Source organism: Syngnathoides biaculeatus, chromosome 6 (assembly GCF_019802595.1).
Source record: "Syngnathoides biaculeatus isolate LvHL_M chromosome 6, ASM1980259v1, whole genome shotgun sequence".
Taxonomy (NCBI): Eukaryota; Metazoa; Chordata; class Actinopteri; order Syngnathiformes; family Syngnathidae; genus Syngnathoides; species Syngnathoides biaculeatus.
In genome coordinates this window covers 27518637-27544653 of record NC_084645.1, presented here as the reverse complement: position 1 = coordinate 27544653, position 26017 = coordinate 27518637, and the positions used below count along the sequence as shown (strand labels likewise).

The following is a 26017-nucleotide window of genomic DNA, read 5'->3' as shown; positions in this document are numbered from 1 at the left end:
TGTGTTGAAATGATTACCGTATTTTCCACACTATAAGGCGCACCTAAAAACCTTTAATTTTAACAAAAGCCGACGGTGCGCCTTATAATCCAGCGCGCCTTATACATGGATCAATATTGACCCTTTAGTGCAGCTGCATCTAATGGATGCATAACGTAACTCCAGCCTCTACTATAGCGCCAATTCTATGCGCCTTATAATGTGGTGCGCCTTATATGTGGGGGAAAAATTTTTGAAATAGGCCATTCATTGAAGGTGTGCCTTATATTGCGGTATAGTGCGAAAAATACAATATTCTTGTTCTCTTTTTATTTTCAATCACCAAAAAAATGGACATTTGAATTGGGGTGTGTAGACTTCACCAACATTGACTCATTTCTAGACAGTATAGAGACAAAATGTTTTTTTTTTTTTTTAATAATGTCAATTGCTGAGGACAGCCATAAAATATTACAAAACGTATTAATGCTTATGTCCGCCTCTCGGAATTGCATGAATTACCCGTAAATGCATTTCAGGTATGAGTAATTATATGACTGAAAAGCACTCTGACTTAAATAAATACAAATCAAATCAAACGTATGCACACAATACATTCAGGGATGTAGATGTGAAGAAAATGCTGATCATATGTCTGGAACACGGGTGAGCTTCTGCATGTGCTGGGTGGGGTGTGTGTGTGTGGGGGGGGGGGGGGCGTCTTATGACAACCTGAGTGCTTGTGTGTGTGTTTTGGTGGGACAAGAAGGCTTAAAAGATTAAACAGGAGCCTGGCCACAGACAAGGAAGAGAGAAGACCCCCTGACTGTGGGAGGCGAGGCGTCTTCAATCCCATCCCATTTGCATGACTCCCTCTGTCCTGCTCGGGGAATTAGCCTTTCTTTTATTTGCCCCCTCCCACCCCTGTACCGCCACCTCCCTCCTTCCCTCGCATGCCCTGTGTGTGCACGCACCTCAGAGAGCGAGCCTCCATCCAGCGGCATCTCATCGGGACAGACAATGGAGCTCAGTATTTAGGGCACTTGGCAGGGTATGCATGTTGGGGTGGGGGCGAAGGGGGACGGGGCCTGCTAAGTAGCCCAACTCGCCCCCCCCGCCCCTCGATCCAATTGCTACGTTGCAAGGTAAGCGCAGGACACTTTGTGACCTTGTTGCCCGGAATTTGCGCTCAAGTGTGCTCACATCATCTCCGCCGTAATGCAAATAAACACGTCGCTTGTTTTGATGGGGCTCTTTTTTTGTCTTGCTCGTCGACAGCCCAATCCCTATAAGTCATCGGAGAATGCCTTCGTTGAGACAAGAGGAAGAATTGTTCACTCACTGCCACACTGTTGCTTATTGTGAAGTTCTCTCACATCATCTTGGCTACCCAAAATTTTGCTAAACCCAAAAAAAAAGTTAGATCACTTGGAACACCCCCCACACTTTTTAGGCACCCTTAAATTTCTCCCCACACATTTACACCCTTTTATTTAAAATATTTTTAGAAATAAGATTGCATGCCACGGCCTGCTAAAAGTCAGGCAACGGGCCGCAAATGGCCCCAGGGCCGTATTTTGGAACTCTTGGGGGTCAACCTGAACTCGGATGGTTCGATATCGATTCAAGATAATTGGAATGTATGAACTCATCCCACTCTGTCTTTTAGATATTACAGCACCATGAGCGAGTGGTGGAGACATGTGGGGGGGCTTATTAAATATGTCTCCCCAGGAACATTTCATCCCATATCTTCATCGAGCAGATGTGGCATGAAGCAATTAAGCCGAGTACTCTATGTAATAGAGTGCACGACTCCCACCGCGACCTTTGCCTGTTTAACAGTCTGTCGCATGTGACGCCACGCGACGGCTGAACCGGATTTTGAAGGCATCGGAGTCTTTGGTGGCTTTGGAGTGACATCTCGTGTAGAACAAAAGACATTGACGCCGATAAAAGAGTACTCGCAGTCATGTAGCGCTTGTGCATGTGACGCCACCATTTTCACGGCGCCATATTCCCGGTCAAAAAGAACTGGTCGACAGTGTGGGGGAGATCGAACCGGAGCACAATATTCACAATGCCCGAGACCTGTTGTGCTGTTGGTTGTTACAACAGACGAGACAGATATTCAAAGAGGTCATTCTATGGAATACAATCTGAAAAGATCGATGGATTTCGGCAGTTAAACGTGATGGATGGTGCCCAAACCGAATACACACGACTGTGTAGCGATCACTTCGCTTCAAGTAGGAATTATTCTTCTCAATCTCAAATTCCCAAGAAGTATTTATAATGCCAAATTGGCTCATTTGAGAACAATGCGTTTAAAAAAAAAAAAAAAAAAAAGACAGGGAGTCATCTCCAACGTACACGGAAGCATGTTGAAGCCATATGTTAATCTTTGGTAAAACTCTCCCCGACACGATTTTTATTTTTTTTTAATATGCATTGTTCTCAAAATAACAATCAATGCATATTTAAAAAAAGAAAATAAACTGCCGGTCAAACAGAGGTTTATGTAATTTAATGTGTGGCTGCAACACGCGTCCGTGTACGGGGTCTGAAGCCTATCCCAGTGGTTTATTTTCTTTTTTTAAATACTCATTGGACTCATTTGAGAACAATGCATATTTAAAAACAAACGTCTGTCACAGAGAAGTTTACCGACGTTTCACGTGTGGCCGCAACACGCTTCGTGTTCGGAGGACCTGACTCGCTGTCTTTTTCGTTTTTCCCCCAATCATATTTAATGAATGCGAATTTGTGTAAAACCAGGGGTCATTTATTTAAATATTGGTATTTGTATTGAAAAAATCTGAGTGGCTCCATCACTGTGCGGGATTTCTTCTTGATTGAGAACAGATCCAGCAACGAAGTGTTTGTATGCCTCCAGACTTTTCTACGCTTCGACGATTTACTCACCAGATCCTTTTGTAGATCCAGTTGTCCAAGACGAGCAGAAGCAGGTTAACAGTCCAATTTCTTATCGGCGAAGACATCGACTTCGGCATTGGGTCCTCTCTGCCAAGTGTCTCTCATGTTTCCACGTGCCTTCATTTATGATCACCTTCTAAATATTTAACGGTATCGGACAAAACTCTGGGAGTTGTGCTATAAGACATATTTTCGTGTGGTCTCCACCCGACTTAGCATTGAACAATGCTTTGTTAGACCGGCAGTATGGCCGATCCCGTGACTTCGGTGACATGTGCACGAGCTCTGTAGTCGTCAAGGTAGCACTGTACAACGACTGGTGACTGTCCAGTGCATCCAAACTGTATTCACAGTGCCTCGTGTTTTCCATATTTTGTCATGTTGTAGCCTCACTTCACGTTCTTTTTCTTCCCGACAATTCTACACACGACAGTCCATAGTGACAACATTAAAAAAATACATTTCTGGAAAATGTTTGGTAAAGTATCAAAAAATGGAAAATCTAAATCATGCTCATAAGTATTCATAATATTTGCTCAATTCTTTGTTGCTGCACCTCAAGCAGTAATTACAGCCTCGAGTCTTTTTGAATAGCATGCTAGCTCGCTCGGTAGCTTGGCACAGCTGCCTTTGGACAGGTTTGCCCATTCGTCTTTGAAGCACCTCTCGAGCGCCAGCAGCTTGAACGGGGAGCATAATTTGCCATTTTTCAGATCTCTCCAGAGATATTCAATCAGATTCAAGTCTGGGCTCCGACCGGGCCACTCAAGGACATCGAAAGGAGCTGTTCTGAAAGCACTCGTTTGATGCATTAGCTGCGGGCTTTGGGTCATCGTCCTGCTGAAAGATGCACCGTCGTCGCGGTCTGAGGTCAAGAGCGCTCTCGAGCAGGTTTTCATCCAGGCTGTCTCTTTGCATTGCTTTTTTTCTTTCGTCTCTCAATCTTGACGAGTTTCAAAGTTTCAGCAAATCGGCTGCACGGAGCACTGAATCAATCACAACTGGAATACTCTGGTTGTCTCTGAAGATGTTTCTCCGCTCATCCGGCGGGATCCCCGGCTTGAGCGATGTCAGGCGAAATGTCTTCGAAGACAACCGGATGAGTCACGTTGCAAAGGATTAAATGCCACGAGAATGAGAGGGAATGTTGCCTCACACGTGTGAGATGTGGACGCGTCGACACCCACACTTTTATCAGTGCAAGTGTTCGACATCAGCATTTTTGCGTGCTCAGGAAGTTATAGATAACACTAGCGCTCGTTTTGAAATAAACTCCCCGATCAGGTTCATTTGCGATAAACAGGTAAACCGAAAAGCGTCCACTGACACATTGTTGCTATCATCTTTATTTTGTCAGTAAATGAGTACATGGCGTAGTAAATGTAAACGGTGATGACAATCAGGCTGTGTTCCCAATGCAGGTCAATAAACTGCTTTCGACCATGTGACTACATCCGGGGCACGCAGCCATGTTGAATGGGTTCACTCTGTCACTTTTGCATACAGACCGGAGTTACACAAATGTCCGTACGACTGTTAAAAGTGACGCATGATGGCTTAAAAGACTTTGGAAAGTTATCGGTGCTCATCAAATGTTCTTTCGAGAAACAGTTACGACTTGAAGTGTGCTTCGATCGACAATATCGACTCATATGCCTTGGAGGAACACAAATGGAGCGAGAATTTCAAACTGTGGGCGTCGGTAACCGATCCAGACATCGTCGACTATCTCCTCTTCTCGACAAGCGCTTATACCGTGGACCGACCAAAGAATTGCAAAGGTCTGGAGGTCTACAACCAATTCATCAATGGCTGGTTTCGTCATGCGGTGCTATCCTTTGTAAGCAACCTGTGTCTCCACACTGCTCAGGTTAGTGTACCGCACAATGCAATTTAAAAATTTACTGCGTGATTACAGTCAGCGTTGTGTTAAATTATGTTGATTATACCAACGAAAGAGGTGTAGATTATTTTCGTTTTTGTTACCGAGAGAGGTTCGACCGGGACGAGTCCCAAGTGGAGCCCGCACTTTTTTTTCCTCTTGCACGGCTACATTTTTAAGTCAACTCGCGAAACAGCTCGTGGTGCGGTAACTCGTTTTTGCAAACTTATTGTAATAAAACAGAAAATACAGATTTTGGAGACGTGCATTGCATTTACACACGAGTAATATGTAGGCCCTTGGCCCTAAAGAATACTTCTCCTTCACACAACTTAGTTATTGCTAAGTAGGTGTGAAATTCTTAAAGGTAACCAATACTTACCAAGAACAAAATGTTGCGAGCAAATTTGGACGTAAGGGAATGACTTGGCTGCCAGATTGGCTCTGTTGATACGAAACAGCCACAGTTGTCGCCGTTTGGTTGCTAACTGCTCCGTTTCCTCGCACCGATTCTTGATCACAGCTGGCAGTCAAAAGAAAGACGCTTGACAACGCCCACGTTCGTTTGAGCAACCGATAACATAGCAGTGCACCCCCATTCATATGCCTTTCTGAAATGATTCCTGCTTAGTTACGGTTTGTTTACTCGAATTCACCCCACCAAAATGGCGATCGCGTTCTAAACCGGAAGGTGTGTCACGTCAGTCAAAAACAGTCCATTCCATTCTTTTTTTGTTGCCCAATGTGACGTATAATATTTTATTTTTTTCAGGTCAATGATAACCGTAGAGTTCAGATTTTTAATTTCAAGTCTTTTTCGAATGTGGATATAAACCAGATACGTATGCGATCCGAGTCTAGTCTGGACGCAAAAGGCGACAAACGTTGAAACTGTTCGACAGAAGAGACATCCGACAAAAAAAGGCGGATAAACAAGTTGGCGAAAAGAAGATTTTAGAGATGATGACGAGAAAATGTTAGCTTTGCTTGCACAAAATCCTTGAAATTTCCTCAAATTCGCGATGACGACACTGGCACAAGGTGCCAGATTTACTTCCTGCAAATACACTGCACCATGTGACCTTTTATTCTTTTTGACTTTGAGGCGTCGGCATCCACATTGGAAGCTGCATTTGTTTGTGTCATGAACACCTTTAAAGTCAGCATGTATCTTTATTATCAATATTTGGGGTTAGATTACATCGTGAATATTTCATCGTATAACAGCTGGAGAGGCACTGGGGTGTTTTTGCTGGAAATTCTCCAGATCATAATGTTGACTTATTCCTCGGGGCTATACAACCCCCCCCCACACACACAATCAGTTTACTAAATTTTACGTAATCCTGCTCAAAACAATCACGGATGAGAAATTCTTAGGCTGAAATAATCAAAGGCAACTCCCGAGCCAATTGTATTGCAGCACGTTCTGTCGAGTGTTGTTGTCGCTCAGTCAGCTGATACTAAATCTGATATGACGTTCCACTCGTATTCTCCTGACAGACCGAAGAAGACTCTTTGGGAATCGATACTTTTCGCGCATCAATAATTCACAAGTGAGAATTTCTCACATCGCTACTTTTGTGGTTTAAAAAAAAAAAGATCCAGTACAGCACGAATCTGATGACCACCATTAAATCTCTTTAGCATTCCTATCAGGTGTCGGGAGGGCGAAGATGGGACGAGGAACTTGTAGATGAGGTTATTGATTGAGCCGTTTCCGCCGTACGTCCCGCAGTTTGGACGCCGCGCCTCGAAGCAGCTCCGACTGATCAGGACCAATCAAGCCTTAACCCTATCTTGGCTGCTTCTTCTAGCGCGGATTATCCCAAATCTGATGTTGATGATTGCGACTGTTGATTATGTGTGAAACTCGGTGGAGGGAGGGGTGGGGGTCGTCGCAATGTCTTGTTTTTCGAGCCAGAACCCTCCAAATGCTTCCTCACCCCTCAATCCGAAAGCTGGATCTGTTTATCTGATAAGGGACGATTCGAACTCCACCCCATTATAATCGGAGGAGGATGGGGGTCCTCTTCGCCAGGCGACATAAGGGGGTTTTGGGGTCATGATAAACAGCGCAAATGACAGGAAGTGGTCAGCGGAGGGATGCTTCAGAATCCAAGAATTTGCCCCCCGGGAGCGGCTTCTTGACGCGGTATGATTTGTAATCCCGGCGCAATCAGGTTGGGGATTCTACAAGGACTAAAATAGGAATTGATTGAAATGACGCGAGCAGAATAAAGCTTCAGGCGACTGGAGGGAGGTGGGGTGTGTGTGTGTGTGTGTGTGGGGGGGGGCTAAATCACTACAATTGGTAAATAACTGATTTATGGGAGTGTTAAAAATGGCTGCATTTGACGTGGCTGTCACATTTCGGCCTGTTGAGTTAGCGTGACGACGGGAGGGCGAGCCCCGAGATAGAGTCCCCCCCCCCTCCCCCGACTTATTAAATTCATACTGATTATAAAAGCATGCTGCTTCCCTCCTTCCACTGTATCCATTCGCCGGCAGCTCCTAATTTTGATAAACGGGATTGGCCGCCGCGCCGCGCGCCCCCGACGTTAAAACGAGGTCTGCCCGTCATCTCCCCTAATCTCTTAAGTGCATCTATTGCCGTCATATATGATTCATGGCGACTTGCGAAGGCGAGCGTGAACCGAACGAAGGAGAGCGGAAATAAACGAAACGGCTTTAAATGACTCCAAAAATGAAGGACGCGGTGAATCGATGGGCAGCGGCAGGTCATCAGGTGGTAAATGACTGTTTGCATAATTTCCTTTCCACCGCACCGCATAAAATTGCTTTTTTTTGGGGGGTGGGGGGCTGCTGTTGCTAGGAGACGCCAGCTCCTCTGTATCCAAGCAAATGAACACTTTGGACAGGATGAGCGGTCACATGAGTTTCACGCCAAACACTTTTTTTGTCTTTATTCGAGATGTGTGCTCACCATGTAGACAGAGGAATACACAATGTTTAGCGTCTGTTCCCACCCGGATTGATTTAAACGGTCGATACGAGTGTACACAAAGGAGAAGGTCACAACCACTCATTCAGCTGCAGTAATATATTTTTTCAGCGTAATATAAAGAAAATGTGCCTTTGAGTATTACTGTCTGTCTGCACGTGTTGCTCCACCATTTTCTGTGTCTCAGACTGAGCATGTTTTTGTAAGAGTGCCTCAATATCCAGCGGCTCTCAAGGTACTTTGTTTGTCTTTGTCCAGGGAGCGCCGCGATCTCAATCTTTTTGTGCTATCACACCTCCGCAACCGTGTCTGCACTGGCTGACACGTCAGGCCCACTACAAAGAACCGATAGCGTCTGCCTCGTGTTCAATTCAACGGTGTCATCATCACCACATGGCGGCTCACGGCTCAGCGCAGACTTGCTACACATACAGTACATAAACGTTCTGCCATTGTAGTGTGTACAGCCTATACATACAGTACGGTTTTCTCTATCTCTACCTATCCTGACCTTTGCTGTACCGGTGCTAGTATATAAGATAAATGTTAAATCTACTCTTACTTTTCTGTGATTCGATGGCAACCAGTTCAGTATATACAAACATTGTCCAACTACTGTACTTGTACTGGTATTCAAACCCAAGCCATACCTACTCATATATCCATATTGTACCCATACCAATATGTTTATTTGTACCTGCAGTAGCGACACGGTGGATCAGCTGGTAAAGCGTTGGGCTCACAGTTCTGAGGACCCGGATCCCGGCCTCACCTGGGTGGAGTTTGCTTGTTCTCCCTGTGCCTGCGTGGGTTTTCTCCGGGAACTCCGGTTTCCTCCCACATCCCAAAAACATGCATAAATTGGACCCTCTAAATTGCCCCTAGGTGCGCTTGTGAGTGCGACTGTTTGTCTCTATGTGGCCTGCAATTGGCTGGCAACCAGTTCAGGATGTACAACGCCTCCTGCCCGTTGACAGCTAGGATAGGCTCCAGCACTCCCGCGACCCTTGTGAGGATAAGCGGCTAAGAAGATGGATGGATGAACGTTTTACTCACCATGTTTGAAAACGACACTTTCTCCTCCATACTTTGTCAAAGTTGGCGCATAACTGTAACTTAACAAAGTTGTTAATGTAACATGAGTGCATGATTGTGTACATGTTAGAAGCATGGCATTGATGCATTATGCCCCTCTGCATTTTAAGGATGAGGATAAGCAGCTAAGAAAAGGGATGGATGGATGGATGGACGGATGGACCTGCAGCCTTTCTCCAGCTATACTGATTTGGACACCAACCGCTGCACCAAGCCAGTAGAAAGGGATTGAGGCATAATTAGACACAGCATGCCTTGTATAATTTCTGGTATTAAAATCATTGTGGCGGAGACATCATATGGTAAAGAGATTAATTTACAAGTCATTAATTCACAAATTATGAAATCCTAATTATCCTCCCCATTGTCTCTGCGGGTGTTTGCGGAGTCGGCGCTCAGAAAGGCTGTCTCCTTTCATATCGCGTCAGCGGGCGTGCGACGGCGTCCTCGCGGTCGAGGTCCCCGTCGTCTGCCGCTGATATGTGTGACATTAACGCCTCGCGGGCGGGGGGGGGCGACAAGTCTACGCAAGTGAACCGGCACTGGTGGTTTGTTTTGGCGAGGGTCCACGAGTCAGTCAGTCGCTTTGAGCCTCGGAGGCTGACAGGAAGGCAAGTTCCCGTGAAGATGCCAGTGACTGAGCACGGAGGGAAGGGTGACGTTGATGTGCCGCGTCGGACGTTTGTGAGCCGTCATGCTTTCGGAAAGCCAAGATCACAGAAGACACTGCATCGTCATTTTGGGTTGTGATCTTCAATTCAAAGTGTTGTACGTGTACCACCAGTGGCACAGTATACCCAAATACAGTTCACCCGTCTTAAACTTTTAACTTCAGTGTGTTTTACAACTCTTTGTTATTAAACATTTATTCAGGTGTTTGGTTTTTTTTTTTTGGCTGTATGTGCAATACAGTTGAAGTCAATCATTATTTAAGTGCACTGTTATTGATTGCAGTTTTAATGTATAATATGACAGTGGCTTACAATAATATTTAATATAGTATATGTTCAATGTCGTGTTTTTGATAAACTCCTGATTTTGTGGAAAAGAAAGTATTTTTAATGGATGTTTTCCTTCTGCAGTACACTATATTTTGTTTTGATTTAAAAAGTACATGACAAAAGAAAGCCTTTATTTAATATTATTATTATCATCATCATCAACAACATCAATAGTAGTAGTAAGTGCGGTAGTAGTGGTACTATTCAAATAGTGGTAGTTGTATACTAGTTTTTTTTTTTAACTTTCGTGTTTATTGCAGTTTTTCATGGTTTTTTTCTATTGTTCTTGTTTTTGTTGATATTTACAATGATGGGGGCATTTTTTTTTAACTTGAAGTGAAATTATTTATAAGGGTCAATATAGTCTTGACATATCCTGACAGAGAAACTGTCTTGTTGTGTTGTATGAAGGAGAACCAGGCGGTCCCGCTAATGTTCCATCCGCTGAGCGTCGAGCTGAAGCCCCTCCCATCAGGCGGTTGTCACGTGGACATCATGCCGAACCTCAGCCTGCTCCTCTGCCTCCTGCTGTTGCTCTTTGGCTCCCCCGCAGGTCAGTGGCACGCAGAAATTCCGTCTCAGCTACATCGGTACCTTGATTCATGAGTTGCATTCCTCTAATTCAAACTCCTCCTTTCTCAAATCGCCATTTGCCATTGAAATGCATGGAAATGGCGTGAATCCGTTCAGGAAAATGTAATAATAATATCATAAAATGGAATAAGAAGCTTTAGTCTGTTTTTGCAACATTTTTTTCCACCAGACTTTCAATTAACGCAATGTTCCCATTTCCTTTTTTTTATTTTTGTACATTTTTCACCAAACTCGCTCATATGTGTCTTTAATTTGATACTTCAATCAAATGGGCACCATCTGCTTCTTCTTTTGGACTATAAGCACAAAACGCAACCGTTAATAGTACCTTCACTGCGAGGTACTGTAATTGCCGGCCTACAGAGCGCACCTGGTTACAAGCCTCACCGAGTACATTTGTAAAGGAAATACCATTTGGTACGTATATACACCACAGCTGTGTAAAAGTCACAAGTGCCCACATTGAAACCCACATTGAAACACAAGATATTTTCAAAGAAAGACGGTACACAGAAAGAGTTTAACGCTAGTGCAGCACTAGCGTTAGCTAACACTACGCTAACGCTAACAGGACCGGTGAAAATAAAACTTACCGGTAAATATCACAGAGACACACCAGTAACACAGCGCTAACAGGGTCAGACCGGTAAAAGTCGCTTCCTCGGCACTTATATTCCACTGGTCTCATTCTTAACTTTTCTGCTCGAGTGCCCCCTTGCGGCCATTAGAAAAAAAAATGCACAAATTAGCCGCATCGCCGCATAAACCACAGGGTTGAAAGTGTGTGAAAAAAGTCGCCGCTTATCCTCACAAGGGTTGCAGGAAAGCTGGAGCCTATCCCGGCTAGCTTCGGGCGAAAGGCGGACTACGCCCTGAACTGGTCGCCAGTCAGTCGCAAGGCAGATATCGACACCATCACTGAACGGGAATTGATCCCACGCCGCCCGCACCTAAGGCAGCCGTGTGTACCACTACGCCATCAGTGACTCCTATCTTTCAATGTTTATCACATTAATCGATTACACGTGAGGTAACCCAAACTATCTCAAATCTGCAGTCCTCATAACGCCAAAGCTTCCGTCCCTGAAATGTTGCAAAACTGCAGCGCAATCAACCATGCGGCAAACAAAGCCAAGTGTACGTAAAACAATAACTGGGGGGGAAATGCCACGTCTGGGAGGAAAAAAAAACAAAAAATACACGCTCCTTAGTGGACCTTGAGCTATTACTTGCCGCTGCCCTATTGATTTCAGATAAACAACAACAAGAGAGGAATTTTAACAAGTCGCCGGATTCAAATCACAGTTCACTTGAATAAATCATTGAGATTTTTCTTCCAGTACAGCGCCACTTAATATAGAGCCGTGAAGCCCCCCGCCCCCCAAGCCCCCATAAAGACCTCTTGTCTTCTATGCACATAAAAAGTAAAGTGCGCCGCGTCTAAAGCGCCGATGCATCAAAAAAGGCAGCAGCCGACGGCGCTGTTAGTGCGACTCGAGAACATTGGCCTGACATTCCTTTGGGGGTGAAGGATGAAGGCTGATGGCCGCCGTGACGACAAAAACAAAAGTCGGAACGGGCACCCAGTTCTGTGCCGCCGCGGGTGCCCCGTGTGATGCTAATCCGCACGGTGATGTTTGTCATTTGTGGGATTGATTGCATTAACACCTTTAATTGATCCGCTTGACGTCTATGTGAGTGATTTGATTGAACAATCTGTCAATCGAGTTTCATTTAGTCTCCATCTTGAAATCAGATCCCGTTAACTGATTTGATCACGAGGCCAGTGTCCATACTATTCTCTTTACATACAAAAATGGAACACAAGGCAGTCTTACACAAACTTGAACGATGTGTGCATGAACATTATGTAAAATAACGTCATTATTTCATAAGGCAATGTTACAGAGTCACACTATGTAAAGCAACGTAACGTAACACAAGGTACTGGACTGAAACGTAACGTAGAGCAACTTAACTGTAATGCAATGTATTGTTCATAAAAGACCTCAACATAATTCAACATAACATCCATCAAGCTTTTGTCTGAGCCGCTTATCCTCACAAAGGTCGCGGGAGTGCCAGAGACTCCCAGCCATCATTGGGCAGGAGGCAGGGTACACTCTGAACCGGTTACCAGCCGATCGCAGGGCACATGGAGACAGACAACAGTCGCACCCACAATCACACCTAGTGTCATGCTCCTGGCATCCTGCCCAGGCTGGGCGTGGCCAGCCCATTAGTCGGCACACACCTGCACCTTGTTTCGGATAATTACGCCCGGTACTTATAGGACCCGATGACGACTGGTCCTCCGCCAGATCGTTGAGGTTCATGCCCCGTTCCAGCACCCCCGTATCTCTGATCGTATTCCTGTGTGTACCGCCTGTTCTCCGACCGACCCCGTAAGCCTGACTCCTTTGACACTTCTGCCTTCCTTGATCGATCTGACGTGTACCGACTCCTGCCTGCCCGTTGATCTGCTCTCTACGTCCGACGTCCTGATTACCGCTGCTATACCTGACTGCCTGCCCGATCCCCGACATTGGATGAATAAACGTTTTTCCCCAATCACCTCTGCGTCTCCCGAGTCCTGCATTTGGTTCAACCCTCCGTTCCGATAGGTCGTGACACCTAGGGACAATTTAGAGTCTCTAATTAATGCACGTTTTTGGGATGTGGGATGTAACTGGAGTGCCCGGAAAAAACCCACGCAGGCATGAGGAGAACATTCCACATCAACAGGGCCCGGATTTGAACCCCGGTCCTATGAATTGTAAGGGCAACACTCTACAGCTGCGCCACCGTGCCGCCCGCAACATAACATAACGCATCATAAAGCAACGCAACATAACAGAATGACATATAAGACAACGTTGCATAACATTGTTGCATAACATCACACTAAAACAAAATGTTACGCAACAAAATTCCACAACATAATGTATAAAAATTCAAAGATGGTTTCAATAGCAAGACAGCGTAACGTCCATGTTTTATTTTTGCTAATCCTATTTTGTCATAAACACGGAAAATCATTGACAATTGGACCTTTTTAGGTTGCATGTTAGTGTCCTCATAAATTGTAGTCCATATTCATGACTTTCATGAAAACTGTACTTAAATCAAGATTTGATTAATTGGAACTTGAACTTTTTGTTAAAACCAAAACACGATGCGACAATACATGTTTGAATACGCTAACTCTGTTTTATTTTCCTCACACGCTACAGATACATCTGCGCATGAGGAGCAACCTGACTTTTTTGGAGGTAAGTCATCGAATAAAACATCACTGGACTTAAAATGACGGCAAGAATAGACTTTTCCAATCTATAATTCCTATCATCAAATTCAGTTGAAAATATATCAACAGTTGGATTCAATTCAAAACTGGAGATGAGTTGCTGCGCTGACGGCTTGATTATGCGCTGACCTTCAAAGAAGGACACATATTGTAAATTTAAGGTCAACGCCACGACATCTATTTTACTCATTATCATGTATCATCGAGTCTTTTTGTTTGCTTGTCACATGTCGAGTCCAGTCACACTTTGCATGAAACTTAGTTTCAACTATAAAGCATTTTATGATTGATTTTCTTGACTCTTGGTTCTAGTCCTAAGCGGGGAAAAAACACTACTTAGTGCATTTATCCGTTAAAAATCACATAAAGTTGAAATGTGACGTAATGACGTATTGCGCCTATTATTGTTTTTCTGATGATCATGTTCGCCGTAGATTGGATGAATTGCACGAGCAGAGAAACGCGACAATAGCTACGTACTGCATGTCATGACTTGACTGAACACCAAAGTGTGACCCAGTCCGGACCGAATTCTATTTACATTTACAGTAGACTGGTTGCTGGAGTGGTGCCAGCATCCTTGGGCGCTGAACCGAATCGCCAACTGCTTGGGCTGCGCCATCCCTTGTACCCTCACTGCATGTCCATATGTTCCTATTCATATATGTGAAAGTTGTAATGCGAAAATACATTGTAGCATACCGTAGCGCTACAGCAAGATGTACTGCAATGTACCGTAAATCCCGGCCTACAGAGCAGACCTGGTTATATGCCACACCCAGTACATTTGTAAAGGAAATACCATTTGGTACATACATAAGCCGCAGCTGTGTAAAAGCTGCAAGTGCCTACATTGAAACACGAGATATTTACAAAGGTACACAGAAAGAATTTAACGCTAGCGCGTCGCTAACACAAGCGTGGCGCTAACGCTAGGGCAGCACTAACGCTAATGCAGCGCTGACAGGGCCAGTTAAATAAAAAAAAAAAAACTTACCGGTAAAAATCACTGACACACGCTGGTAACACAGCAGCAACACGCTAGCACAGTGCTAACGCTAGCACAGGACTAACATGGCCGGTAAAAGTCACTTCCTCGGCACATATATTCCACCGGTCTCACTCTTACCTTTTCCGCTCAAGTGCCCCCTTGCGGCCGTTAGAAAAAAAAATGCACAAATTAGCCGCATCACCGCATAAACCGCAGGATTGAAAGCGTGTGAAAAATGAAATTACGGTAATTCGTCTCATACTTTGAAACAATATCCCGCAACGTAGTATCATAGTATCAACTTGGTAGCAGAAAATTGTATCTTGTAACACAGTAACTGTGAAATGTAATAAAATCTTATGTACGGGAATATCACGTCATGTAAAGCAATTTAACAAAATATAAACTCACATTGGTGAAACTAAATCAACGACGCAGTGTCAAGTAACATACCATCTAATAACAGATTTAAATTTACCTGCATATTTTATGTATAAAATATTTTTATACAGTATATTCATGAGAATGTAATGCCACCTTTAGCCTACCTATTACAAACATAATAGTAATATCGTATTGTCACGTAAAAGGCAACACCATGTATTACAACATGACATTATACCAAACAGCATAAAACAGCGTAACCTCACATTAATACATGTTCTATTTGTCATCACTGTTATAGTCATAACAATGTAATCTCATATTCATTTAAAACTTTGCGAAACTTCGTGTCACGTAATGTCGTCTCGTAACAAAGTGTAATGTTATGGTAATGTATCTGTAATGTATTGCAACATTTTGTCACGCTACTTAAATTCGCTCATCACATGATTACCGTAATTTCCGGCCTATAAACCGTAATTTTTTTTCACACGCTTTCAGCTTATGGGGTGATGCGGCTAATTTGTGCATTTTTTTTCTGGAGACTTGAGTGGAAAAGGTAAGAGTGAGACCAGTGGAATATATGTGCCGAGGAAGTGACTTTTACTAGTACGCTTTTTTTTAACCGGCCCTGTTAGCGCCGCGCTAGCGTTAGGCTGCGCTAGCCTTAGCACCACGCTGGCGGTTGCTGCTGTGTTCCTGCCACGTCTCAGTGATTTAGGTTTGTTTTTTTTAACCGGCCCTCTTAGTGCTTTGCTACCGCGTTGCTACTGTGTAGCTGCCGTGGCTGTTTTTTTTTTTTTTTAATCTTTTTTTACCGGTATGTTTTTTTTGTTTTTGCTTAGTTTTTTTTTTACCAGCCCTGTTTGTGCTACTGTGTTGTCGCTATATTGCTAAAACTTTGAGAATGCTTTCTGCGTTCCGTCTTTGTAAATATCTCACGTTTCAATGTGGGCACTTGCGGCTTTTACACAGGTTCGGCTTATGTATGTACCAAATGGTATTTCCTTTACAAATGTACTGGGTGCGCACTGTAGGCCGGAAATTATGGTACATAATGTAACCACAAAAAGATGCAAATAATTTCTTTTTCGCGATGGTGTGTCCTGGTGTTTTTTCTCTTTGCAATTTTTTTTTTCTTGATAGAAAAGTAAATTGTAATCAGACTGTCAGCGTGAGTCGTACTGCGGGGGGTGGGTGGGGGATAGAGAAGGCGCGTGGAGGGGGGGGGGTGCCTGATGTTTCGTTACTCAGGAACATGTTGTGATCCTGCGAGCAAGTTCAATTATGGGACAAAGCATATCCCCCGTTGTCTTTTTGTCAGAAAGTGATTGTGTGCGGAACGCCGCATGTTGTGTGATTTGCAGTATTTATAGTCCATGATGCAGTCAGCATACGAGGCTGGAACGTCGTGTAGGTGGTCTTCCCGCTGAGATGCACAGCAGAGTTTCGTCTGCTTTCCCCATGGGGCCAGATCTTTATCTCGGTAACGTCTATACAGTATCGCTGCTACTTCGCTTCCTTTTCTCTCACACAACGCCCACGCGCGACTTTAAAAAGCTGTCCAGCTACAGTATGTGTTCTCGTCTTCTTGAGTGGCGAAATATGCTTAAATTCAATGAGCTGGACTAAAATCTACTAGAACATCTTCACTGTTACCACTTTTTTCTTTGGCACTGTTGTTGTTGTTGTTTTCGTTCAGAATTCGGTGCTTCAATGAGTCGCAAAGGGGGTCAAACCTTTTGTTTTGCCTTTGGTGTCACAAACAAATCGAGCGAGATGTCTTTATGTGGTTTTAAAGATTTGGATTTGTGGAGAAAGAGAAGAAAACACTGTAATCAGATCAGCTACTTCTGAGAAATGGCAGCCGCTTGAGTCTCACTGGAATAATTCCATTTGTGGAGCACATTTATTTCACTCAGTGTATGATTTATTTATTTCTCCGCTCCAGAGATGATTCCTGCTTTTGGCTCCACCCGAGAAAAATGTATTATCATTTCACATATTGACAGAGTTGACCATTTGGATGAAATGTACACGCAGTGATTGATATACAGTGAATACTCGGTTCTCGAACGTCCCCGTTCTCAAACAAATCGTATTTCGAACAAAAATCTCGAGATTTTTTTTGCTTCTGATTTCGAACGAAAATCCAGAACTCGAACGCCCCTGAAAAAAAAACGGCTGGAGCGCCCACGACGCTTTCTTATTGTGTATAACGCAGCCTCTGTATGAAGACGTGTCCCGGTAGCTACATTTACTGACCGTTTTTCTTCCTAATGAGGACTATTAACCCCGAATCATGGCTCCGAAGAAGTGACACCAGATAAGTTCTTTTGGAAAAGAAAAGAACTTCCAGCGGGAGAGTCAACCCACCCAAGAGATTTGATAGTTGATAGTTTTTTCTTGCGAACTTTAATAATGCTCAGTTCCATCAGCAAAAAATACAAATACAAATACTTCTTAAATTATTTGATGATATAATGTATTTAAACTATACATGTATTTCTACTATGCAGTTTATTATAAGGAAAAGCTAAAAAAAATGCTTTAAAAAGCAAATTTTTTTCAGCTCGGAACGCATTATTTGTTTTTCCATTAATTGCAATGGGAACTATCGATTCGAATTTCGAACAAATCACTTCTCGAACTTCCTTCTGGAATGGATTGTGGTCAAGTCCCGATTTTGCACTGAAATGACAAGTTTTTACTGAGTAAGGGTCCATCGATTATTGATTTTCGACAGTGTGAGTAGGAGGGAAGAAGCACTCTTTTCACTGAGAGTGAATAAGCGCTCACTTGTTTCGTACGTAGACTTAAGCCATTCACAGTCAAGTGTGGCCAGAAGATGAAACAGAGAGATGTTTAATGCATTGTAGTAGCATGTAATAGTTAGACAGTCATACTGTACAATGATATAATTGAAACATTTTGTCCGTTTCGGGATGATGGTGGTTAACGGGAAATTATTCATGAAAGAGTCCTTTTTCTGCAGCTGCCTCCTATTTTTCATTTTCATTTTCCAGTTTGAAGCCATAATAAGCAATTGAAGAGACTTTTCATCTTCTCTCCATTTGGAGAAATCATAAAGGACTTTAATCTTAACCAAAGTAACATAAATCACCCGTTGTTTTCATCGCCATTTTTCAGCATGTGGCGGATCAAAACAAATCAAACTCACTGTAATACAACAAAATGCAACATCGCATCCGTCCATCCCTTTTCTGAACTGCTTATCCACAAAAGTGTCCTGGCGCATATCTCAGCTGATTCCGGCGAGAGTCGGGGTGCAGCCTGAACTGGCCGCCAGCCAGTCAGTAACTCAGCACAAAACATAATGCAATGTAATATCATCTTACATGTGACATCGGGGCGGCACGGTGGAGCAGTCGGTAAAGCGTTGGCCTCACGGTTCTGAGGACCCGGGCTCAATTCCGGCCCTCCCTGTGTGTAGTTTGCACGTTCTCTCCGGGCACTCCGGTTTCCTCCCACATCTCAAAAACATGCAACATTAATTGAACACTTTAAATTGCCACTAGGTGTGATTGTGAGTGTGGCTGCTTGTCTCTATGTGCCCTGCGATTGGCTGGCAACCAGTTCAGCTCCAGCACTCCCCGCAACCGTCATGAGGATAAGCGGCAAGAAAATGGATGGATGTGACTTCAGAAAGCAGAAATAGCACAGACTAACACAACACAAAGAAATCAACAATGTTACCGAACGACATGGAGCGTAACACCACATAACACAACATAATATAACAACTCAATGTAACGCCATGCAATGCTATAATAAAGTTACTTAGCAGAATGCTACGTAATGCCATGTATGTTACTAGAATGGTACGTAACTCTGTGTAGCCAAATGGAACAGAACAGAACGTTACTTAACACAATGTCACATAAAGTAATGTAACATAACACAAAGGTATGTAACAATACGTAGCATAACGGCACGTAACATAATGTGACAACATGAAAGCCCAAATGCCACATGACATAATACCACGTAACGTGACACCACCAATGCTATATAATGTCACGTATCGATGACTGCCTCACGCCACACAACCTGACACAACATTCTGGCACGTAACGCCACGAAAGGCCACATAACGCCACAAACGCCATCTGTCATCTATTGTACGCTGCATGACGCCATTTACCGCGACGCAACGGAATAAAACGTAGCGTCACGCCGCACAAAGCTACGTGACGCCACGTAGCGTGATGCGGCTCAACGTGACTGACGAGGCCGAGGCAGCGAATGTCTTTCCAATTTCAGAACCCGTGTTGGAGACGGCTCGAAATATGCAAATAAGGCAGCTGTGTGGGTTGTAGAGAGGACACAGAGGAAAGTCAGACACAAGTTCACGAGAGCCTGCGAGAGACCGCGGGGTCTCCAGGCTTTCCGTGGCCTGCTTTTGACAACCCACCCTCCCCCGCCATCTGTCATCGCCCACATTACAGTAACGCAATTGGACCGCCACCAGGAGTCATTGCTGTGCTCAAATCGAGCACTCTTCCCTTCTTCTATCTGCTGTATAAATAATTGATCCAAAGCAGGGTCTTCACTCGGGTGTGTGTATGTTTATGATTTCAGTTCCATTAAAGAAAACCTCCGACAATCCTCCCTCGTTCCCAGAACAGATTTTCTCTCTTAATTTGGCTCCCGTCAGCCCTGCGGGTGCCTCGTTTTTCCGGCGTTTTCAATTCGAACCAAGCGGTAAGTAAGGGTCCAACCGGTGAGATTAACTGCATCTTAATTGTAGGACGAAGCCAAATGTATTTCCTGATGTTTAGAAAATCCCCCATGGAACTGTAGCGCATTTAAAAACCTGAATGTGACTCAGTTGGCCCCCCCAAATTCACCTTGTGGATTTGACTACACAAATGATTAACGATATTGAACTCGAAAATAAAGCAGATGTCTGCCTATATTTCTGCTCTATGGTCTGGGATTTCAGTTCCAATTTTTAAAGGAAATGGTAACAATAAGTGCATCCCACCCCCCACCCCCTCCCCCAACTCTCTCTGCCTACCCAGCTGTCACATGATGATGGAAGTGCCCCAGAACTGTCACCGGGACTCACCCTGACTTTGTTGATGCCCGTACGTCCGTCCACCTGGTTGTTGCCGTTGTTGTTTACCTTTGTCCACCTCCACCTGCAGATGAAGCCGCAGGTTACGGGCCGATCTTTGAGGAGCAGCCGGTGGACACCATCTACCCCGAGGAGTCGCCCGAGGACAAAATCACCATGATCTGCCGGGCCCGAGCGAGTCCACCTGCCACATACAAGTAACATATGTTTCCTCGTACACACCATCATTTTTTCATTTTTTTTTTTAATCCCAGCACCTCCCTTGACTCCGTGTTTCTATTGAGTCCAAATGTCAAGGTCAACACGATGTTTATTTTAACCTTGACACCTTTTTAATAGCTCTTGCAACCATGTGCAATGTATGTTGTCATTAAAAATCACACTATGTATAGCTATATGATTATAAAACTGTACAGAAAAAAAATAATAGCAGTGCAGGCAGTCATCGATCCATCCATTTTCTTCGCCGCTTATCCTCACAAGGGTCGGCACGGTAAAGTGTTTGCCTCACAGTTCTGAGGACAGGGTTTCGAACCCGGCCTTACCTGTGTGGAGTTTGCATGTTCTGTTTCCTCCGGGCACTCCGGTTTCCTCCCACATCCCAAAAACCTGCAACATCAATTGGACACTCTAAATTGTCTCTATGTGCCCTGCGATTGGCTGGCAACCAGTTCAGGGAGCACCCCGCCTCCTGCCGCCCATTGACAGCTGGGATAGGCTCCAGCACTCCCTGCGACCTTTGTGAGAATAAGCGGCAAAGAAAATGGATGGATGGATGAAAGTTATGGACCAGAAATAATGTGTGTCAGTCTAAATTGCCCCTAGGTGTGATTGGTCGTTTGTCTCCATGTGCCCTGCGATTGGCTGGCAACCAGTTCAGGGTGTACCCCGCCTCCTGCCCTTTGACAGCTGGGATTGGCTCCAGCACCCCCGTGACCCTCGTGAGGATAGGCGGCTAAGAAAATGGATGGATGGATTATCCTCACAAGGGTCGCGGGAGTGGTGGAGCCTATCCCAGCTGTCAACAGGAAGGATGCGGGGTACACCCTGAGCTGGTTGCCAGCCAATCGCAGGGCACATAGAGACCAACACCTATGTACAATTTAGAGTGTCCAATTACTGTTGCATGTTTTTGTGATGTGGGAGGAAACCGGAGTGCCCGGAGAAAAGCCACGCAGGCACGGAGAGAACACGCAAACTCCACACAGGCCGGTCCGGCATTGAACCCGGGACCTCAGAACTGTGAGGCCAACGCTTTCCAGTTGAATCACCGTGCCGCCTCAAGAAAACTAGACTAATGAGACTAAAGGATGAGGGAGAATGGACGGGTGAAACTAAGCGAAGAAAGCGGGCAGGGAGAAAACTGTCGGCGGAATCCAAAGTGGAGACGGTGGAGAAGTAGAAAAGTGACCATTGCCGCAAAGTGGAGATTGTGGGCAGTGAGAAAATTGATGGAGACCACTGCATATGTTAACTACGTTGATGACATCCGGGTTCTGTTCATCCGTCACCCTTTATTGATGCCAAATGTCATTTAAAAATAAAAAAAAAAAAGCCAATGTTTGATGCGTGTTTACTTTTCATTGGACCTCAACAATATGCAAATTCCCATTGTCATATGTCCTCCCAGTATCTATGATTCAACTGTCAATACAAGCGGTTACAAAAAAAAAAGCAAATAAACAAGACGATGTTGCAACAGCTGACACTTCATTGCACCGCGCAGCGAACCAGAATCTGTCTTATGATGAGCTCAGCCAATTTAGATGCAAATTTATGTAAATAATGTTCCTCGTCAAGTCATTCCACTGGTGTTGTCGTCATACAAACGTGCAATTTATTTGAGTTTGATATGCTTGATGGTTAGAATGATGATATAAGAGTTAAAAGCTGGCATTTAGTTCAAGTACACACGAGCCTGTTTTTACTGCTGCTTCTCCTTCTCTCCCCCCCCCCCCCCTTCTCACATGTTGTGCTCCTTTTTCCCCGCAGATGGATCCTGGACGGTGCAGAAATCGACCTTAGCGCCGACCGCAAACACTACGCATTGTCGGAGGGCAACCTGGTCATCAGCGAGCCCGTCAAAAACAAACACGAGGGGAGGTATTCCTGCTTGGCCGGCAACACGCACGGCACGGTCGTCAGTCGAGAGGCCTCGGTCCAGTTCGGATGTGAGTTGGACTCAAAAATAACACTCGTACTCATGTTGGATTCGCCTTTTATTGACCCTTCGTCATGGACGCTGCATTCTTAGCAAAGCAAAACAAAGCAAAGCAAATTTATTTGTATTGCGCATTTCATACACGAGGTAACTCAATCTGCTTCAGATGATTAAAGGCATTTGAAAACAAAGAGATAAAACATTTAAAATGGGATAAAAATAACATAAAAATGACAAATATTTAAAAAAAAAAGACGCATACAATGCAAGTAATATGATCAAAAAGTGGATATATTCTAAAAAGTATGAGAAAAAAACAAGAGTTTTCATTACAGTAGTCAAGTCTACTTGAGATCTAAGCATGGATGAGCTTTTCCTGGTCTGCTTGACACATACAGGACTTCACTCGAGATTTGTTCTTCAGATGGTAGAAGGCGGTTTTTGTGATTGATTTGATATGATTGTTGAAAGTCACGTCGGAATCAATCAGAACACCAAGGTTTCGGACCTTCCAGGTGTTTAATAGCAATTCTCTTTTCTTTATTGCCAATTTATTTTTTTATTTCTGAGCTCCACAGTCTCTGCTTTGCTGCCGCGGCCTTTTTTCTTGGTGCCCAAAATCTCCACTCAGATAAAACTTTGGTACGCAGTTAATCACACGTGCTGATGTCAGCTTTGGTTAGGCGATATCTCAGAGCAATAGAGCTGTTATATACTCCATAGTCTCCACTTGACTGCGGCGCTCCTTTCTCTCGCTGACTGAGTCTCCACTTGAATAAAATTAGTCTCCAAACATAAATGCAGGCTAGTTTAACTTCACCTATTTGTACCTTTAGCTCTTGACGTTGCAATATTTTGGTTCCACAATCTCCACTACAGCTGTCAATTTATTTGGATCATGAGACAACTGGTCCTCGGACTCCTGGTTTGGCCTTAGAGCAACCTGGGTGGACATCAGGTCCTTGGGTAGAAGTCAAGGAAATTTAGTATTTTGTAAATTCATTTTTTAATGTTTTAATCTGGCTATGATTAGAGAGGAGGATGCACGAGATAGGCTTAGATGGAAAAGGATGACACGCTGTGGCGACCCCTAACGGGACAAGCTGAAAGGAAAAGAAGAAGATTTTTTGAATGTTCTTAGAACGAATACAGGTATAATAAGGTAATCTAAGGTTACTTTCTTTGCGCTACTTTTTACACATCACACCACAGATGTACATTTTTCTGTGAGTTGTAAAATTGTGAAAGAATAATTTCTTGTTAGCAATTGATGGTCTTTGTTTTTAATGTCTTATTCTTCAGACTTGGACCTTTTCTCATCCGAGGAAAGGGAGTCGGTATACGTGAAAGAAGGGCAGGGGGCCGTGCTTCTCTGCGCTCCCCCTCCACATCATCCGGGTGAGCAGGATGAAGACGTTCTCGAAATGTTTAATGATTGATATAGTAAACAACAACAACAACAAGTTTTTATGTATTTCCACACTTTGTGGAGCATCTTCAGTTCAAGGTTTATTCCGTTCATGTGTCCTGCATAATTTATCACGAAGTTGATTTGATTTAATGCCGCTCGGTATTTGAGACTGAATTAATACATTTAGTCTCATCCCCGTGCTTTCATATTTACGCAAACTCTTATCCACCAGACAGCATCTATCTCTCTATTATCCCACCGCAGGCGAGTAGAATTATACGATTTTAATCTGAAAGGTCAATATATGAATCATAAATCCTTCTCAGCGTCACATAAATGTGCCATTTTTCTCTCAATTTGCATCCATTCAGATGGCACGCATTGAGGCAACATCGGGTCGAGCGCCTCGAGCTATTTTCGTAGCGGCGGCGGCGGGTGATTGACGGGCGGGTGTTTTGTGTATGAGTGCAGCTGACCTGTCGTTCCGGTGGATCCTCAATGAGTTCCCCACCTTCATCCCGCCGGACAAAAGGCGCTTCATCTCGCAGATAACGGGCAACCTTTACATCTCCAAAGTGGAGGCCTCGGACAGCGGCAACTACTCGTGCATCGCGTCCAGCGCCTCCATCTCCAAGAGCGTTTTCTCCAACTACATTCCGCTCGTGCCCCTCACCGAACGTCAGTATCTCATTTCCATCCGACCATTTTCTCCTCATTTGCGCTGATGAACTCGAGTTCTGCTTTGCCCGCCTCCAAGGTGCCATCAGGAAGTACCCGGCTGACCTCAACGTGAAGTTCCCTGACACCACCACTCTGGCGGGGCACAACATCACGTTGGAATGCTTTGCTTTGGGGAAGTAAGTTGGAGAGCAGTTCAGAAACGCACCCAAATGTGGCCGTAAATTCCATCAAGTGACATCAGATATTAATTAAAGACACAAACTGTTTAGATCAGGGGTGTCGAACTCATTTTTGTCGCCGGCCACATTGTACTTGCGGTTTCCCCCAAAGGAAAAGGATAAAAATCTTTAACCGCCTCATCATATTTACGCGTCAAATTTATGAACTAGTTTTGGAATCAGAAATCAAGGGGAATAGGTTTTTCCAACAATTGTTATTTGGTAACACAAAAATGCTTGTAATAGCTCAATGTTATCATTCATGATATGACAACTTGAAATTTTGGGCCAGATTTCAACAAAATAAAAATCATGGAAGTTGATACACATAATTTGCCTCTACGGGCCACGTAAAATCATGCAGCGGGTCAGATCTGGACCCAGGGCCTGGAGCTTGCCACCTGTGGTTTCGATTATCATTATTATCGAATTACCGTAATAAACTGCAACTTTTTTCACACGCTTTCAACCCTGCGGCTTATGCGGTGATGGGGCTCATTTGTGCATTTTTTTTCTAACGGCCTAAAGGGGGCACTCGAGCGGAAAAGGTAAGAGTGAGACCGGTGGAATATATGTGCCGAGGAAGTGACTTTTACCGGTCCGGACCTGTTAGCGCTGCGCTATTATGTTACTGCCGTGTCTCAGTGATTTTTTTAGCAGTATGTTTTTTTTTTTTTAACCAGCCTTGTTAGCGCGGCGACACTAGCGTTAGCGAGGCGGCGCTAGCGTTAGCATTCGCGTTAAAGGAACAGCACTAGCGTTAAACTCTCGGTGTAGTGTCTTTCTAAGTAAATATTTCATGTTTCAATGTCGGTTTCAATGTGGGCACTTGCGACTTTTACGCGGCGACGGCGTATGTATGTACCAAATGGTATTTCCTTTACAAATGTACTGGGTGAGACTTTTCACCAGGTGCGCCCTGTAGGCCGGGAATTACGGTAATCACAATAATGAATTTTGTTAATGCCAACGAAGCAACCACCACTGTAATTGATTTTACGGCAATGTATCGCGATTGGGGCTCCATCTCCCGTCTTTTGTCCAGCCCCGTCCCGGAGATCCGCTGGAGGAAATTGAACGGAGAGCTGCCCCCCAACCATGAGGTGCGCATGGCGGGGGCTCACCTCCACTTGTACAACGTGCGGTCGGAAGACAGCGGCTCGTATCAGTGCGAGGCGGCCAACTCCAAGGGAAAGGACTACCACAGTGCACATTTGTCTGTGGAAGGTATGTACAGTTAGCTTCTACAACAAAAAAAGGATGCTCATATTATCCATCCAGCTAGCTGCTTATCCTCACAAGGGCCGGGG

General features: G+C 44.3%; 1 protein-coding gene across 10 annotated transcripts in view; it reads left to right on the top strand.

Moving 5' to 3' along the window:
* cntn1a (contactin 1a) overlaps nucleotides 1-26017 on the top strand; it is an 80500-nt gene that overhangs the window by 33458 nt on the left and 21025 nt on the right. For 7 of the 10 annotated variants that reach the window (XM_061822830.1, XM_061822829.1, XM_061822838.1 and 4 more), the window contains 9 exons: nucleotides 10271-10412; nucleotides 13687-13725; nucleotides 19738-19860; nucleotides 20307-20433; nucleotides 22229-22407; nucleotides 23700-23795; nucleotides 24280-24486; nucleotides 24566-24665; nucleotides 25753-25934. In XM_061822830.1, coding sequence (XP_061678814.1) covers nucleotides 10271-10412; nucleotides 13687-13725; nucleotides 19738-19860; nucleotides 20307-20433; nucleotides 22229-22407; nucleotides 23700-23795; nucleotides 24280-24486; nucleotides 24566-24665; nucleotides 25753-25934 — 1195 coding nt within the window. Of the gene's footprint in view, nucleotides 1-10270; nucleotides 10413-13401; nucleotides 13520-13686; nucleotides 13726-19737; nucleotides 19861-20306; nucleotides 20434-22228; nucleotides 22408-23699; nucleotides 23796-24279; nucleotides 24487-24565; nucleotides 24666-25752; nucleotides 25935-26017 lie in introns of those variants that run through there. The other 3 variants (XM_061822833.1, XM_061822831.1, XM_061822839.1) reach the window with 2 other exon arrangements.